Here is a 15,239-nt window from a genome sequence, read left to right as displayed (position 1 = left end):
TTACTAAATGTGCAGCAGAATAAAAGACAAACATGTTGAAACCCAGCGGCTGTTAGTAAAGTTCAGGAGAGACAAAACGACGAGTACACATCGTGTGTTAGCGTTACTGAACTGTACTGAGTAAAGTACACATCGTGTTAGCTTTACTGAACTGTACTGAATGGCGGAACTTAGACCTCGGAACAACTTAACCCCAAAGTTGAGTGCTCCCAGCCTTGCAAACGTACAACAAAACATGTAGCTAACTACTGTTTGCGTGAGTAGCAGATAGCATGAATTCTATGTCGAGCTGGTGAGATTAATCCGACTTTCCGAGTTGGAGATCCGACTTCACAGGGGGTTTTGACTTGGAGCTTGGAAATTCCGACATTCGTGTACCACTGGAACGCATCAATGGTCAGGAAGGAACTGGACTCAATGTGTGCGGAGCCCGACGTTTGACACAGGGAGCAGATCACAGTAAGCACTACGAATGGGCATTCATTTTCGGCTACTTGAAGCCGTCGGCCGTAGAAGGCATATCCAAAGTCTCCGAGGCGTGTTCGCTCTCTTCTCTGAAGATTTCACAAGCTCAGGGGCGATTTTAGGATTTAAGAACATCAGGGGCTAAGGGGAAAAGAACAGGGGCTGAAGTTGTGCGCGCTCTTTGCGCACGCGGTGAGTGTCGGTGAGTGTCTGTGCTGCACAATGTTTTTTTCTAAAAATGTGAAATCAGAGTATTCACAGTTGAAACACTGTAGCTATAGCTTCACGAGGGTCAACATTTTATGATGTATGCTGCTTTCTTTATTTTTTTAAGGATCTACGGATCTGAAATAAAGTATTACTATTAAATCTGGTCTGCATTCCATGATTTACTGAATTGCATGACTTCTAGTAGTAGCCTATGAGGTAGAAATTGAATTGTAGCCTATAAATACAACTCCAATACATCTTGAAACCGAAAATGTTGGAGCCAAAAATAATGTTTTAATTTGAAAGTTGGAGAAAGTGATTCCTCTGCACACATACAAATTCTGACGAAGTATGTTTGGTTTTGGAACTTTGTACACACACTGATCACATCACACACACAACATAATTTTGCCATTTTGAGGAATACTTTCCTTCAGCGGACAGCCCGGCGCTGCTTGTCTGGACTAAAACAGAAGATAAACTAACGTAGCAAACAGTTTGTTTGGAGCAACACGTGTGGAAGGGCGTGTACAGACCCACGTGACGTGAGTAAACAAACCGGCTGGTAGAGCAGCTCTGCCCGGCTGACAGCTCCTGAGTAGTGCAGGAAGCTGTGCTAAACAGTTGCCTACCCAAGTAACGTTAACGTTATGTCATGTGGTTGCAATTAAACTGAGGTTAAGCTGTTGTTGCGACTCTCATAACAAAACACAATATTTTACTGCTAGCCTAACTGTTACTCTGTTTCCACGTTAAGAGAAAATACCACTGTGCAGGTGAGTAGCCTACAGGTGAGGTGCTATCTAACGTTATCGTTACCTAAGTTGGTTCTTGTTTCTTTGCCAGCATTGCCTTTGGCCTGAAAAAGCTACGGATATCCATGTCTGCGACGTCTGCACATGCTTGTCATGCTCTGTGAAGGAGTTACTTTTACGTTGTTGAGGCAACTTCTCACGCGCAGTGATCTGTGCAGTTCGGTCTGGGCTCGTGTGAGCGGTTGAGAGTTGTGACCAGATTCATAGGGTTGTGACTGTCTGAAGTGGGCGATTTGATGTGTCTATATCTATCTATCTATGTCTATCTATCAGTCAGCTGTGTGAGGGACATTCTACCGGAAACATCATTCTACTTGTATAAATCTTGTGTATGAGAAGATTTTATTGATGAAACTAAACAGTCAGTGTTGATATTTACCTCCACCTTCATCTACACAGTTAAACACATTCATTCATCAATATGTAGTCAAACAGTCAGTTGAGAGCTCCTGATGTCCTGTGTGACAGTGATGTGAATGTGGATTGGGATGGAGTCGTCGCTTTGTCTCTCCTGAACTTTACAAACAGCCGCTGGGTTTCAACATGTTTGTCTTTTATTCTGCTGCACATTTAGTAAAGTTCAATCCTCAACAAACTTGTTTTGACTGTTGATGTTTCAACTGGACTCATTCACTTTTTACTTTAAAGTAATCAAAGACCAAACAGACTCAGGAACAGCTTCTTTCCACAAGCCATCACTGCACTGAACACAATAGGGCACTGACATTGACACACGCGCGCGCGCACACACACCACCCAAGGACAATGTGCAATAATTGTAAAGAATATCTTACTGTACATACTTACAACCTGCACCACTGCACATATTTATTTATATTTGTATACTTACATTGCACTACTTACCTTGTACTTTTTACTTTAATTTATGTGAAATACTCAGATGCTGCTAAAATTTCGTTGTACACTTGTGCAATGACAATAAAAGGATTCTGATTCTGAAAATCATCAAATATGACGCATTGTTACTGACATCTGACAACAACATGAGCCTGTTTGTGTTTATTTGCAGTTTTCATGACTTTATATGGAGACACTGTTTATATGTGTTTCTAGTGTATCAGTGTTACATGTTTACAACATAATATAAGTTTAAAATAATCAGCTTCATTCTTTAAATAGATAAAATACCAAGTCAAACTCTGACGTCATGCTATGCAGCTGACTACAGTAACCCTGTGGTGTTTTCTACACAGCAGAGTCATTTTTTGTTGTTCACCACTAGATGGTGACGTTGTTGCTTCCTGAGATGTCCACATACTTTTGGTCACTTTAGTTTATTATGAAGTTAAATGATTTTCTGTTTTCTCCATTTAATTTGTTGAACCACAGAGCTGTTGATGTGTTTTTACTGAGTCACCATCAAAGCTGTTGGACAGCAGGACAATAAAGACAAAGGAGTATTGTAAGACTAAAGACAGACTGTAGGTGTTTGTTGTGGTACATGTGAGGACTGAACTGTGATCACATGTCTCTTCACCTCTGTCTCCTCTCACAGGGAGAAGATGATCTGCAGGATCCTGCTGCGTCTCATCAGCCTCAACTGTGTCTGTGGTTAGTTTCCAGCTTCTCTTTATTACACTGTGATTCAATGAATCAGTTAAAGTAGCCACATGTGAGCAAACAGTTGATGTTGATGAGCCTCTGCAGCTCTGAGACGTCACTAAACTGTCCACAGAAACATGTGTAGATGGAGTTTAAAGTTGTCAGTGTGTCTGCTCCTCACTTTCCCTCTCTGTCTCCTCAACAGGAACATTTGTAGTGAATGTGACACAGACCTCCTACCAGGCAGAGGAGAACCACAACATCACACTGGAATGGATGTTCACAACCACAACTGTCACTTCCCCCAACTCCCTTTATATCTTCTGTGAGATGAAAACTGATCGCACAGGCTCAGTCCTGTTTCATCTACATGGAGGTGTTGAGGTCCCAGAGTCTCAGGATCAACAGTTTGTAGGACGAGTCCAGTGTGACAAAGACGTCCTCAGAGATGGACGAGTCAGACTTCATGTGTCCAGACTCAGGACTGAGGACTCAGGCCTGTACACATGTGATGTGAGGACAAACTATGGTGTGGACTTTGGTGAATGTCGGCTCAACGTCTCCGGTAAGTTGGTTGAGTAGAAGTCAGTAGAACTTTATTATCAGGTTCAATTCAGCAGCTTTTTCAGCTGTTCTGTTGTTTGGTCTCTTTACAGCAGCGAGGGATTGTCCCGAACCTGAGAGACCCAACACAGACACACCTGAAAGACCAAACACAGCAAGACGTGGATGGATCAGCCTCTACTGTAGACTGGGACTGACAGCACCAGTGGTAGCTGTGTTGGTTGTTTTTTACATTTTACTTATTCACTATCTCCAGTGGAGGATCTGAGGTAATGTACATCTCTGCAGGCTCAGAGGAAACAGTTTGATTAACAAAACTTAATGATCTTATACGATGGACAGATCTGAACAGAGCGGCAGACTTTGAGACAATCAGGGAACGAGGGAGGAGAGGCGAGAGTTCCAGGATGGGATTCATGCTAATCAAGCTCTGTTATAAGGCTGCTCCTGGCTAATGTCCCGTAGCTGGAAAAGGAAATGGACAGATGAGGCTCAGGCTGGTTAAACAACATTAAATCAAGGACTATTGTGTGCCCACAGAGACCTGTCTCCACCACAACACCCTGGATCAGGCTGTTGCAGTAGGCAGGTGGACAGAGTGTGATGGAGAGTTGTGTTGGGTGTTTGTTACCTTTTGTTTATTCACTGTCTGTTTGATGAGTCCAGTGGAGGATTTAGAAAAGTTCCAGCTCAGCAGGATCAGAGGAAACAGTTTGATCAACAACTTAATGAGACCATTTTTAACAACAATAATGGAGTTGATGGAGGAAACGTTGTTCTTCACCTTTATGTTGTCCATTATTTTGACAGGACGTCTCATCAAACTGTCACTTATTAGACAGATCTGAAATCTGCTCTGTGTTCACTTTAGTGAAATAATGCTGAGACACATGTCGACCTTGTACACCATGTGTAACGACTCTGTGCACTTTATGTTGTTACTTTTTTCATTTATAGCTCTTTATGATGAATTAGCCCGTAATAAGATATGACATTAACAGTGACAGTATATCCTGTATATCCTGTACTGGCCTCCTGCAGGATGTAAAGAAGAATCAGGTGAACATTCAGCAGATCAAATCAGAAATGACATGTTAAAACATGAAATGAACTGAAGAACTGTGAAGCACTGAAAACATTAGAAATCTGTAAAGACATATTTGTCTTTAATATTGTGATACATGATCCCTCTATATGCACTTTGTGTTGAGTGTGTTTTGTGTTCACTCTGCTCTGTTTGTGTTATTTTTGTTTTTTTAGTAGTAGATCACATTACTCCAGTTCTCAGATCTTTACACTGGCTCCCTATCAGTCAAAGAACAGATTTCACAATCCTGTTGTTGGTTTATAAAGCACTGACTGGTTTCGGGTCTCCACATATCTGGAACAAACTCCCAGAAAACTGCAGGTCAACTCCAACTCTCACCTCTTTTAAATCAAGGCTGAAGAATTTTCTGTTTGCCACTGCCTTTCACTGAAGCAATTTTAAGGCTTTGAACTGCACTGTAACTTTTATTTTCTCTGTGACTTTTGTTTTATATTATTGTGAATAGTAATTTTTGCTGGATTTCTGTTGATCATTGTGATAGTTGGGCGACTCGGACCAATTCAGGGCAGAGTAATACCGGGTTCTGGGAACGCCAGAGCTAATGGGAAGAAAAGGTGTTTTTTTCTATTAAGCTGTTTCACTGCTGGATTGGGGGCCAACTCAGGGCCGAGTGGAACCAAGTGGAGACAAGGGGTCTCTTAAGGTTATCACCGCTGGTTGGCTGCTTTTTCAGAATTTGTAGCGTAAACAAACTGAATTCAGTCTTAAGGATAAATATAAAGTGCACTGGGACGAGTGACAAGTAAAACAATGGGAGTTAAATCCAGCCAAAAACAGGAAGCTGGTGTAAGAAACCTATTCTATTTTCTAATTTTGCTTATTTTCCTATTTCTTAACTTGTTTTTTATGTTTTGTTTTAATGTATTTTAAATGCTTTTACTGTCATTTTTATGCGCCTGTAAAGCACTTTGAGTTGCCTTGTGTCTGAATTGTGCTATACAAATAAACTTGCCTTGCCTTGCCTTTTATCAAGATTTTTTTTTTTAATCTTTCAGTTTTGATCATCTGTCCAGAGCTTTAACCTTTTCTTGTTGTAATGACAAGAGAGGGCGCTCTTCACTTTAAAGTTATTGTATTAAGTAGATTTTGTTTCCCACAAGTTAAAGTCTCAAAACTCAGTAAAAACACATCAACAGCTCTGGGGTTCAACAAATTAAATGGAGAAAACAGAAAATCATTTAACTTCATAATAAAACTAAAGTGACCAATAGTATGTGGACATCTCAGGAAGCAACAACGCCGTCTTCTAGTGGTTAACAACACAAATGACTGCTGTGTAGAAAACACGTTTTTTTGGTTGTTTTTTGTTTTGTTTTTTTGTTTTTTTAATAACTACACGTAAACAAACATATATACATTCATACAATAAACAGACAATAAACAAACAAACACAACAAAATATATATATATATATTTACATATATACATAGATAGGGGTATTAGCAAATCATATAATTGTTTGTAATAATTTATAATATTCCAAGGTAGCTTTTCTGTCTTTCATGTTTTTAGTAGCTGCATGTAATATCTGGTTTCTATTTTAAATTCATAAAAAATTGTTTTTTTGGATGACCATTTGCATTTATGGATGTAATATTTTCCTTGTAAAATAAAAAGATTCAACAAAACAATTCCTTTCCCTTAAGTTTTTTTTTTTTTTATCATAAGTGAGAATTATATCTTTTTTTTTTTTAAGTTTAAGCTTGATGCCTGTCAAAGATTCAAACATGTTTTCCAGTTCCATCCAAAACAGTATAATGACATTCAAAAAAAGATGACAAATATTTTCCTCCTCCTGTTCACAAAAGTACAGTTGATATTAACATCTTTAAATCTGGAGATGGCCTGATTGACAGGATAAATTGAATGTATGATCTTAAAAGAAACTTCCTTTATCTTGTTTGTGACACAGTATCTGCTGCTTGAAGTCGACACTGAGTTCCAGTTTATGCCTATACATTTTGAGTTATAATTTCTTGGCAAAGTTTCCTTATATGTCTATTGGTGCATTTTTTGTCTGTTTAATTTATACCATCTAACATTAAATTTGCCTCAAAGTGTACATTTGGCTGTGGTCTACTATCTCCTCGCAATAACATCAACAGTTCCGCAGGTATAGCGTCAAATATTATGGCAAATTCTTTAGGTGTAATAGGAATTGCATACTTTTTTAAAAACTCAGTGTAGTTGTACAAATGTCCATATTCATTCAATAACTGTGTCACAAACAAGATATTTTGGTCAAACCATCTCTTGAAAAACAAAGATTTGTTCTTATATCGAATATTTTGATTATTCCAGATCAGACACTTGTGTGGTGAAAAATTATGTTTGTGGACTAACATCCAAGAAAGTAAAGCTTGTTTGTGAAAACTTGCCAGATTGACAGGAAGTTTATCAACACTATAATAACAGTTTAAAAGAAATTCAATCCCCCGATCTTCTTGAAAATAAGTTCTGGTATAATGTACCATCATTTACTTTTTCCCTGCAAATATCTCTTCATCCAGTTTATTTTAAAAATTGTGTTAGATGTATTAAAGTCCAATGCATTTAAGCCCCCTTGACAGTATGGGTTGCACAGTACTGTTCGTTTTAATTGGTGGGGCTTATTTCTTGATTCTTGCATATCTTAATGCCCAGATATGATATAACATCTTTAATACAAATACCTTCTATTTCTGTCAGGTTATTCGGTCTGTCTTTTAAAGCAAAAAGATCACATATATACTTATACTTATTTGGGGCTATAGAATTTTGCTGCTTTACCCTAATAATCAAACAACCTAGGGTTGAGATTTGTGTGTGTGTGGGTAACTTTTTTCCCTGTTTGTTCTCATAACGTGATCAAATTTGAGGTGTTTAAATTATAACATTTAAGACATAAGCTGCGGGCCGTATAAAATCTGACCTCGGGCCGTGATTGGCCCGCGGGACAGAATTTGGACACCTCTGATTTAGTTCATCAGGTTGTTGAAATGTGACTGAAGGTCTCAAAGATGTTCACGTTGTGTTTTATCTGTGATATTTGATTTAAATGTGACTTCTGACTCAGTTTGTCTCACATTACTTGAGTATTTGAGTACATCAGTGTCACACATGAAGACGTTTGACCTGATTAATTCACAACTCCTGAATAAAAGTCAAGATTGTTCAGCTCTAACTTGTTTATTGAACCTTTGAATGGTATGTTGAGTGTAGAGGCTGTTTTAGGTCATTCTTTAAGTTCTCATATGGATCTCTATGCTACAGAATCTGTGTCGTGTTGAGTTTGCTGCTGTCTGGTTACAGCTGGACTTTATTCTGTTTGGAGTGAAACAGCAGCTTCATCAGAAACTTGAGTCTCCTTCATGTCGACCCAACAGGTTCCCAGTGGACTGATTCAGTTCATGATTCAAACATTCAGTTATTTTTAATCTTCTGTACTCAAACAGATGATGATGTTAAAAGGGGGAAAAACCTCAATCTTAATACAAAAGAGAGATTTTGACAAACAGCAATCATCCGTCACCACACTCCCTCTGAGCTCCTACAGCCACAGTAATGTTACACAGTGAAGTAACAGAAAGATTTATTTTCACCTACTGGAAATCAACAACAGTCACATTTCATATTTAAGAGCAAAGTTCTAAAGAGCTTCACAGTCAGAATGATTTACAGGAGGATCATTTTCAGTTTGGTTTGACAGACAATTTAAAAAGCACAAATATATAATATAAACTCATATATACAAATATACACATATAAAACCATAAAAAATCTCAGAAAAAGTCTGATAATATATAACATGTACAGTTTATCAGTAGTCCGGTCACTGCTATCAGAATCAGAATCCTTTTGATTAAGTTTTGTTGAGTAAGTTTCCGCATATGAGGAATTTGCTGTGGTGTGTAGGTGCAAAAGAACAAACAACACAAAAAATAATGAAGACATAATATAAATATAAATGTAAATAGGATGTTTGACATGGATTGTTCAAGGTCACAGTACTGATGGATATTCTGTGATCCAGCTGCAGGTGGAGCCGGACACGCTCAGCAGGGAGAGCTTGTCCTGTAGCAGAGCTGGATGATGGTGTTGAGTCCACAAACAGGATCCTGGTGGAGGCTCCTGGGGAGTCCAGGTGCCTGAGGATGTAGTCATCACTGGCACGGAGGCGTTATGTTCTCAAGTTGTCTGTCCTAACGTCTCATTAAGATGTTGATCAAACTGTTTCTTCTGTTTCTGTTGAGCTGTAACTTTTCTTAAGTCCTCTCCTGGAGTCTGAGGCACAATCTTGTTCAACAGACAGAAAGTGAATATTTAAAAGATAAATAACAGACACAACTACCACTGCCAGTCCCACTACGCTGAAGAAGGCAATTGTTCCCCAAATGGGCCATTTGAGTCCCTCAGGTGTGTCTGTGTTGAGGCTCTCAGGTGTGTCTGTGTTGGGTCTCTCAGGTGTGTCTGTGTTGAGGCTCTCAGGTTCGGACCAATCCATCGCTGCTGTAAAGAGACCAAACAACAGAACAGCTGAAGTTGTGACATATTTCTCAGATTCTGTGAGAATGAAGTGAAGGATTGTGGATTGTGGTCGTCCTCAATACTTTTCTTCAGGTTCTTATTGATCCAAAAAAGCAGCTGAATTTAACCTGATAATAAAGTTCTACTGACTTCTACTCAACCAACTTACCAGAGACGTTGAGCCGACAGTCACCAAAGTCCACACCATAGTTTGTCCTCACATCACACGTGTACAGGCCTGAGTCCTCAGTCCTGAGTCTGGACACATGAAGTCTGAGTCGTCCATCTCTGAGGACGTCTTTGTCACACTGGACTCTTCCTACAAACTGTCGATCCTGAGACTCTGGGACCTCGACACCTCCATGTAGATGAAACAGGACTGAGCCTGTGTGATCAGTTCTCATCTCACAGAAGATATAAAGGGAGTTGGGGGAAGTGACAGTTGTGGTTGTGAACATCCATTCAAGTGTGATGTTGTGGTTCTTCTCTGCCTGATAGGAGGTCTGTGTCACATTCACTACAAATGTTCCTGTTGAGGAGACAGAGAGGGAAAGTGACAACTTTAAACTCCATCTACACATGTTTCTGTGGACAGTTTAGTGAAGTCTCAGAGCTGCAGAGGCTCATCAACATCAGCTGTTTGCTCACATGTGGCTACTTTAACTGATTCATTGAATCACAGTGTAATAAAGAGAAGCTGTAAACTAACCACAGACACAGTTGAGGCTGATGAGCAGCAGGATCCTGCAGATCATCTTCTCCCTGTGAGAGGAGACAGAGGTGAAGAGACATGTGATCACAGTTCAGTCCTCACATGTACCACAACAAACACCTACAGTCTGTCTTTAGTCTCTACAATACTCCTTTGTCTTTATTGTCCTGCTCATTATTACACACAAGGACTTCCTGACTGGACAGTCTCGATGCTGACGCTAAACTGCTGTATTGTACGTCTCTCACAAGATGGCGCCAGTGGTTAAACTGTCCACCACCATCAGCAGGACACATGACAACACCACCATCTAGCGGCAGTGCAGAACAAGTGCTGCCGACATTTGAAAGCTGTTTATCTGGAACATGGTGACATGTTGTCAATTTTGTAACACTGATACATTAGAAACACATATAAACAAACAGTGTCTCCATATAAAGTCATGAGAAAACAACTGCAAATAAACACAAACAGGCTCATGTTGTTGTCAGATGTCAGTAACAATGCGTCATATTTGATGATTTTGATGATTTTATAGTAAAAAGTGAATGAGTCCAGTTGAAACGTCCTGAAGAGAAGAAAGCTGAAACATCAACAGTCAAAACAAGTTTGTTGAGGACTGAACTTTACTAAATGTGCAGCAGAATAAAACACAAACATGTTGAAACCCAGCGGCTGTTAGTAAAGTTCAGGAGAGACAAAACAGAGTCATTTGGAGAAGAACGACGACTTTATCCCAATCCACATTCACACCACTGTCACACAGGACATCAGGAGCTCACAACTGACTGTTTGACTACATATTGATGAATGAATGTGTTTAACTGTGTAGATGAAGGTGGAGGAAAATAACACTGACTGTTTAGTTTCATCTTCTCACACAAGATTTATACAAGTGGAAATGATGTTTCTGGTAGAATGTCCCTCACACAGCTGACTGAGTCATCTGACTTCAACAAACACGATTACTTACAGAGAAGAGCTTCTGAAGTCTTGGGTCATTTGAAGAAGAAAACTTCAGACAAGTTCGCAAACACGCAGCGGAGATAGATGCCTTTTGGACATAAACTACACCAACAGATCCATGAACTTCGCTCGTTACGCCCAGCGACTTGCGCGCTGATTGGCTCGCCTCAGTACTTCCACAGTCTTTAAGCCACCTCAATTTCTGCGGCAAGAGCGTTTCAGGCGGAATCAGGCACCCCACCGGTGACGCGCTCAGTCAGATGACATGCACGGAAGTTAACGCTGATTGGTTCAGGTCGGCTTGGTATAAATAGCCAGAGCAATTTCTCAGAATCTGCCGGTGGTCAGCTTGTCAACCTGGATTAAAACTGAGTTCATTCTCTGACTGTGTTCTGGTTCAAAGTTTCCTGCGCAGATTCAGTGTGAAACTACAGTTGTTTAAGTTGTTGCCTTCCAGCTTCCTCTCGTATATTTCGATGTGTTGAAGCATCAGAATTAAATCATAAAGAGCTGCAGATGTTTCTCTCTCCCCACAGAACACAGTGCATGATGGGAAACACTCCACTTTTCTCCTGATGGAAAGAAGTTTGATCTGAAGTTTTCTCTGTTTAAATGTAACTACATGATTTTATTTGACCTATTAAATAAACACCATGTTAATAAAAACAGCTTCTCTCATATTAAAGGATTTATTCACAGCATGTTCACATTATAAACACAACATCAGGTAAAGACAGTAACAATGTTCATGAGAAGACAAAGATTAAGATGAAATAAATAAAGACATCACTTCCTGTGTGTCCTGTGACATCATACAACACATGAGAACAAGCAGATCAGTTCACCTGAAGCTTCATGACATCCTGCAGGAGTCCAGTACAGGAGAGATGAGATATGAATCATAAAGTCATATTTTATTATGGATAAATACATCATGTAGAATAAAACAGATAAACAGTTACAAAGTGGTTTTCAGGCCGTATTGACGACTAGAATATGGAGACAGACAAGAGATTTTATTGCATCAGTTTCTTGAGAAAAGTCGTCTGATAAATACAAATGGTCAACAATCATAATATTGAACAGAGCTCATTAAATAACACAACGTATATAACATGATTAAAATCTGAAGAAGAAGAAGCAGCAGTCCTGCAAGTTGAGATGGGGGAAGAACCTCTGAGAATAAGGAGGGTGAAGCTCATGTTGGCAGACTGGGTGTATCTGCAGGGCCACAAAAGGTCCCAGCCAGCAAAGGCCATACTAGAGGAGAGCTCAGAGCATAGCAAGACAAACTTCTGGAGTCTGGGCTGGGTTGGAAATGTAAAGGCTGAAAGTATTGGTTTATGTCATGTGCAGTATATGTTGAGTGTTCCTCTAACAGAAATTCCTCCTCGGGTGTTTCAGGAGCCGTCGGTGGATTTTAATATTCAGCACAGACTCAAGAAGAAGTCAGGACAGAGTGACACTGGCGTAATAGTGCAACACTATATTGGAAAGAACGATGCAAATAAGCTATTAATATTTACAGATGGGTGAAAAGATCCAGAAACTGGGCATATGGGGGCAGCCGTTTACATCCCAGAGTGTAAACTGGCAGTGAAGGAGAGAGCAGCAGACCAGCTTCAGTGTGTGCGGACAGAGCATGCGCAAATCGTGGCAGCGGCAGCTGTCGCTGTTTGCTGTGGCACTTCCGGTGGCAACGTGAGGTGCCACTGACTTTACCGACCTAATTTGTTATAGTCCTCTCTTTTTTCGAAGGCAAAAGTGAAGAATTCAGCTAGAGATTCCTCATCACCATAGTCATTTCCCCATTTTTGCAGTGAACTGAGGTTAATCCGTGTATCATTCGTTCATTCGTTTTTCAAAATAAAACCAAAAATAAGAAAACGAAAAAACAATTCCTTTTCTCAGTATTCGTTTCCTAAACTAAAATGAAAAAACGGATAACGACTCGTTTTTTTCAGTTTTCGATTTTATGCTCAAATGAATAATGGAAAAAACGGATAACGAGCGTTTCCCGTTTCATGTTGCAAGCATTTGGTACCTACACCGGAAATTACCGTCACCCGGAAGTGGCCTGGAGCAAAGCTAACGTTAGCAGAGCCAGTCAATTCTCTGACGTTACCAGAGCGTGGTAGAAATCTCGGCATGCGTTTTACCATCCTCAAAAAGATGTCCAATTATATCTGCATGATCCTCAAGTCCTGCCATTATTTTTGTTTTGCGCGCCCTCGCAGTACAGAGACAGAGACGGTCACTTCCGCTTCCGGCTCATTGAACTTTTTTCAGATCAAAATGGGATAAAACATGAAACGGGAAACGCTCGTTATCCGTTTTTTCCATTATTCATTTGAGCATAAAATCGAAAACTGAAAAAAACGAGTCGTTATCCGTTTTTTCATTTTAGTTTAGGAAACGAATACTGAGAAAAGGAATTGTTTTTTCGTTTTCTTATTTTTGGTTTTATTTTGAAAAACGAATGAACGAATGATACACGGATTTGAGGATCTCCCCACCGAGCATTTTCCGGTCTAAAAGACGTCTAATAGACGTCTAAATGGTCCCTAGACGTCTAGGCTAAAATCGGTCTACCACTGGTATAAAAGTGAAAGTTTTTTAGACGTCTAAGTTTATACTAGCCGTCTAATAGACGTCTAAAAGACGACTACGTCTAGACATCTTGTCTAATCATAGACGTTTAAATAACCGCTAATATACGTCTATTTATAGACGTCTAAATTTAGACGTTTGCCAGACGTCTATTTTTATACCAAATGTATACGACTCGTCTCACCTTAGACGTTTAAATAACTGCTAATGAACGTCTATTTATAGACGACTAATTTAAGACGTTTACTTTTATACCATATTTAAACCCCATTACAAAATCTAGCCGTCAATTAAACATATTATATGGATATTATAATAAATCTAGATATTTAAGTAATGTAATTACAATCTATCAAATTATTAACAAGAACCCTATATTAAAAAGGACATTAAAGTTGTCAAAAATGCATCATGACCAAATTTAACCTGTGATCCTTACCTTGATGTAGTTGCAGTATGTTATGACAATCTATTCACATGTGTTTTTTTGGTCTTTTAAATAGGTTTCAGTAACACTAATGTCATGCTTATTTTACCACTGGATATAAATATATCTCTTGATGGGAACATTAACCAAACTATCCTACTGTAATCTCAATCAACCTACATTTATAAAACAAATTCCAACCATCACAAACATATGAAAGTGCAATATAAATATTTTTAATTCTTTTACAAAATAGAAAATACAAAACATGGAGGGAGGGAACAAGTGGATCAAGAAGAAGGAAGAAGTAGTAAGGATGAAGGGAAGGAATGGAAGGAAGGAAGGAAAGAACCAAGGATGGAGGAAGTGAACAGATTGGGTCAATTTCAGAGTCAGAACAGAACAGGAGGGTTAAAAACATTATAAATTTTAAAAGAACACCCTTCAACTGTGAACAAAAAGACAAACAACAACTACACCGATGGCTTGTAGCCCCCTCCACCGCTGCGAGCTGGGGCCTGCTTGAAATGTAGCCCCATTGCTGAGGCAATGCGGTCATCGGTGGCATCCTTGAAGGATTTTCGTACAGCTTCTGCAAACAAAGCAGTTTACTGCTCGTCTCTATCACAAACGGTTCAGAAATGTATCATGTTTTGGAAAGAAAATGCCAATGATATGCTTGTACTAGCAGGTAAGCCATAGCTAGCGAGCTAGCAGGGCAGGCAAGCCATAGCTAGCATATCAAGTATATCGTCGGCATTTTTAAAACGGATTGATGACAATTAAATGAACAAACATTGCAGGAAAAAGCAGCATTTCAATAACGTTACCTTGACCACTCACCTATGGGAAGCTCTTCTTCTTTTCACACACTCTCTGCTCTCGACCGGTGCCCACAGACTGTAAAAAGAAGCCGGTGCCCAAAAGCATAGACGGCCTGAAGTCGTTTTTGATCTTCCCGAAACTGATTTCCGGTCCACAAGACAACTTCCAGCGTGTTGCTGCCTCCTAGTGGGGAGGGGAGGGATCATAGAGGGATCTGCTGACAGTATCTGCATAACTGTCCCCGATCACCTTTAGTGCAAATTGCCATTTTATTTTACTGTTCACCAATAATTCTTTTTTCAAAGGAATTATTTGCATTAATGCTCAATAAACTTTATTGCAAACTGCCTTAATTAGGCCTATAGGTTAATAGTGATATCTAAATATTTCTAAACATGGTTGGCATATGCTTAAAAAAGAAAGCATAAGATGTAAACATAACATAAACAACATTAAAAAATAAAGATA

The 15,239-nt window shown here is 39.4% G+C and overlaps 2 protein-coding genes across 2 annotated transcripts; one reads left to right on the top strand and one right to left on the bottom strand.

Annotated features, from left to right (window-relative positions):
* Positions 1 to 272: 272 nt before the first annotated feature.
* Positions 273 to 8,106, top strand: LOC141017684 (uncharacterized). The gene is made up of 5 exons (XM_073492417.1): positions 273 to 292; positions 3,007 to 3,062; positions 3,259 to 3,618; positions 3,710 to 3,825; positions 7,978 to 8,106. The coding sequence occupies exons 1-5, from the start codon at positions 273 to 275 to the stop codon at positions 8,104 to 8,106; spliced, it is 681 nt and encodes a 226-aa protein (XP_073348518.1).
* Positions 8,107 to 8,279: 173 nt separating this feature from the next.
* Positions 8,280 to 9,990, bottom strand: LOC141018335 (uncharacterized). The gene is made up of 3 exons (XM_073493279.1): positions 9,941 to 9,990; positions 9,401 to 9,760; positions 8,280 to 9,213 (listed from the first exon to the last, which is right to left on the bottom strand). Exons 1-3 carry the CDS (start codon positions 9,984 to 9,986, stop codon positions 8,930 to 8,932), a joined length of 690 nt encoding a protein of 229 aa, XP_073349380.1. The 5' UTR covers positions 9,987 to 9,990; the 3' UTR covers positions 8,280 to 8,929.
* Between the last annotated feature and the right edge of the window lie 5,249 nt (positions 9,991 to 15,239).

This window comes from Pagrus major, chromosome 22, assembly GCF_040436345.1.
Source record: "Pagrus major chromosome 22, Pma_NU_1.0".
NCBI classification, from domain to species: Eukaryota; Metazoa; Chordata; class Actinopteri; order Spariformes; family Sparidae; genus Pagrus; species Pagrus major.
Note: the sequence above shows the minus strand (reverse complement) of the source record. Positions and strands in the feature narration are given on the sequence as shown.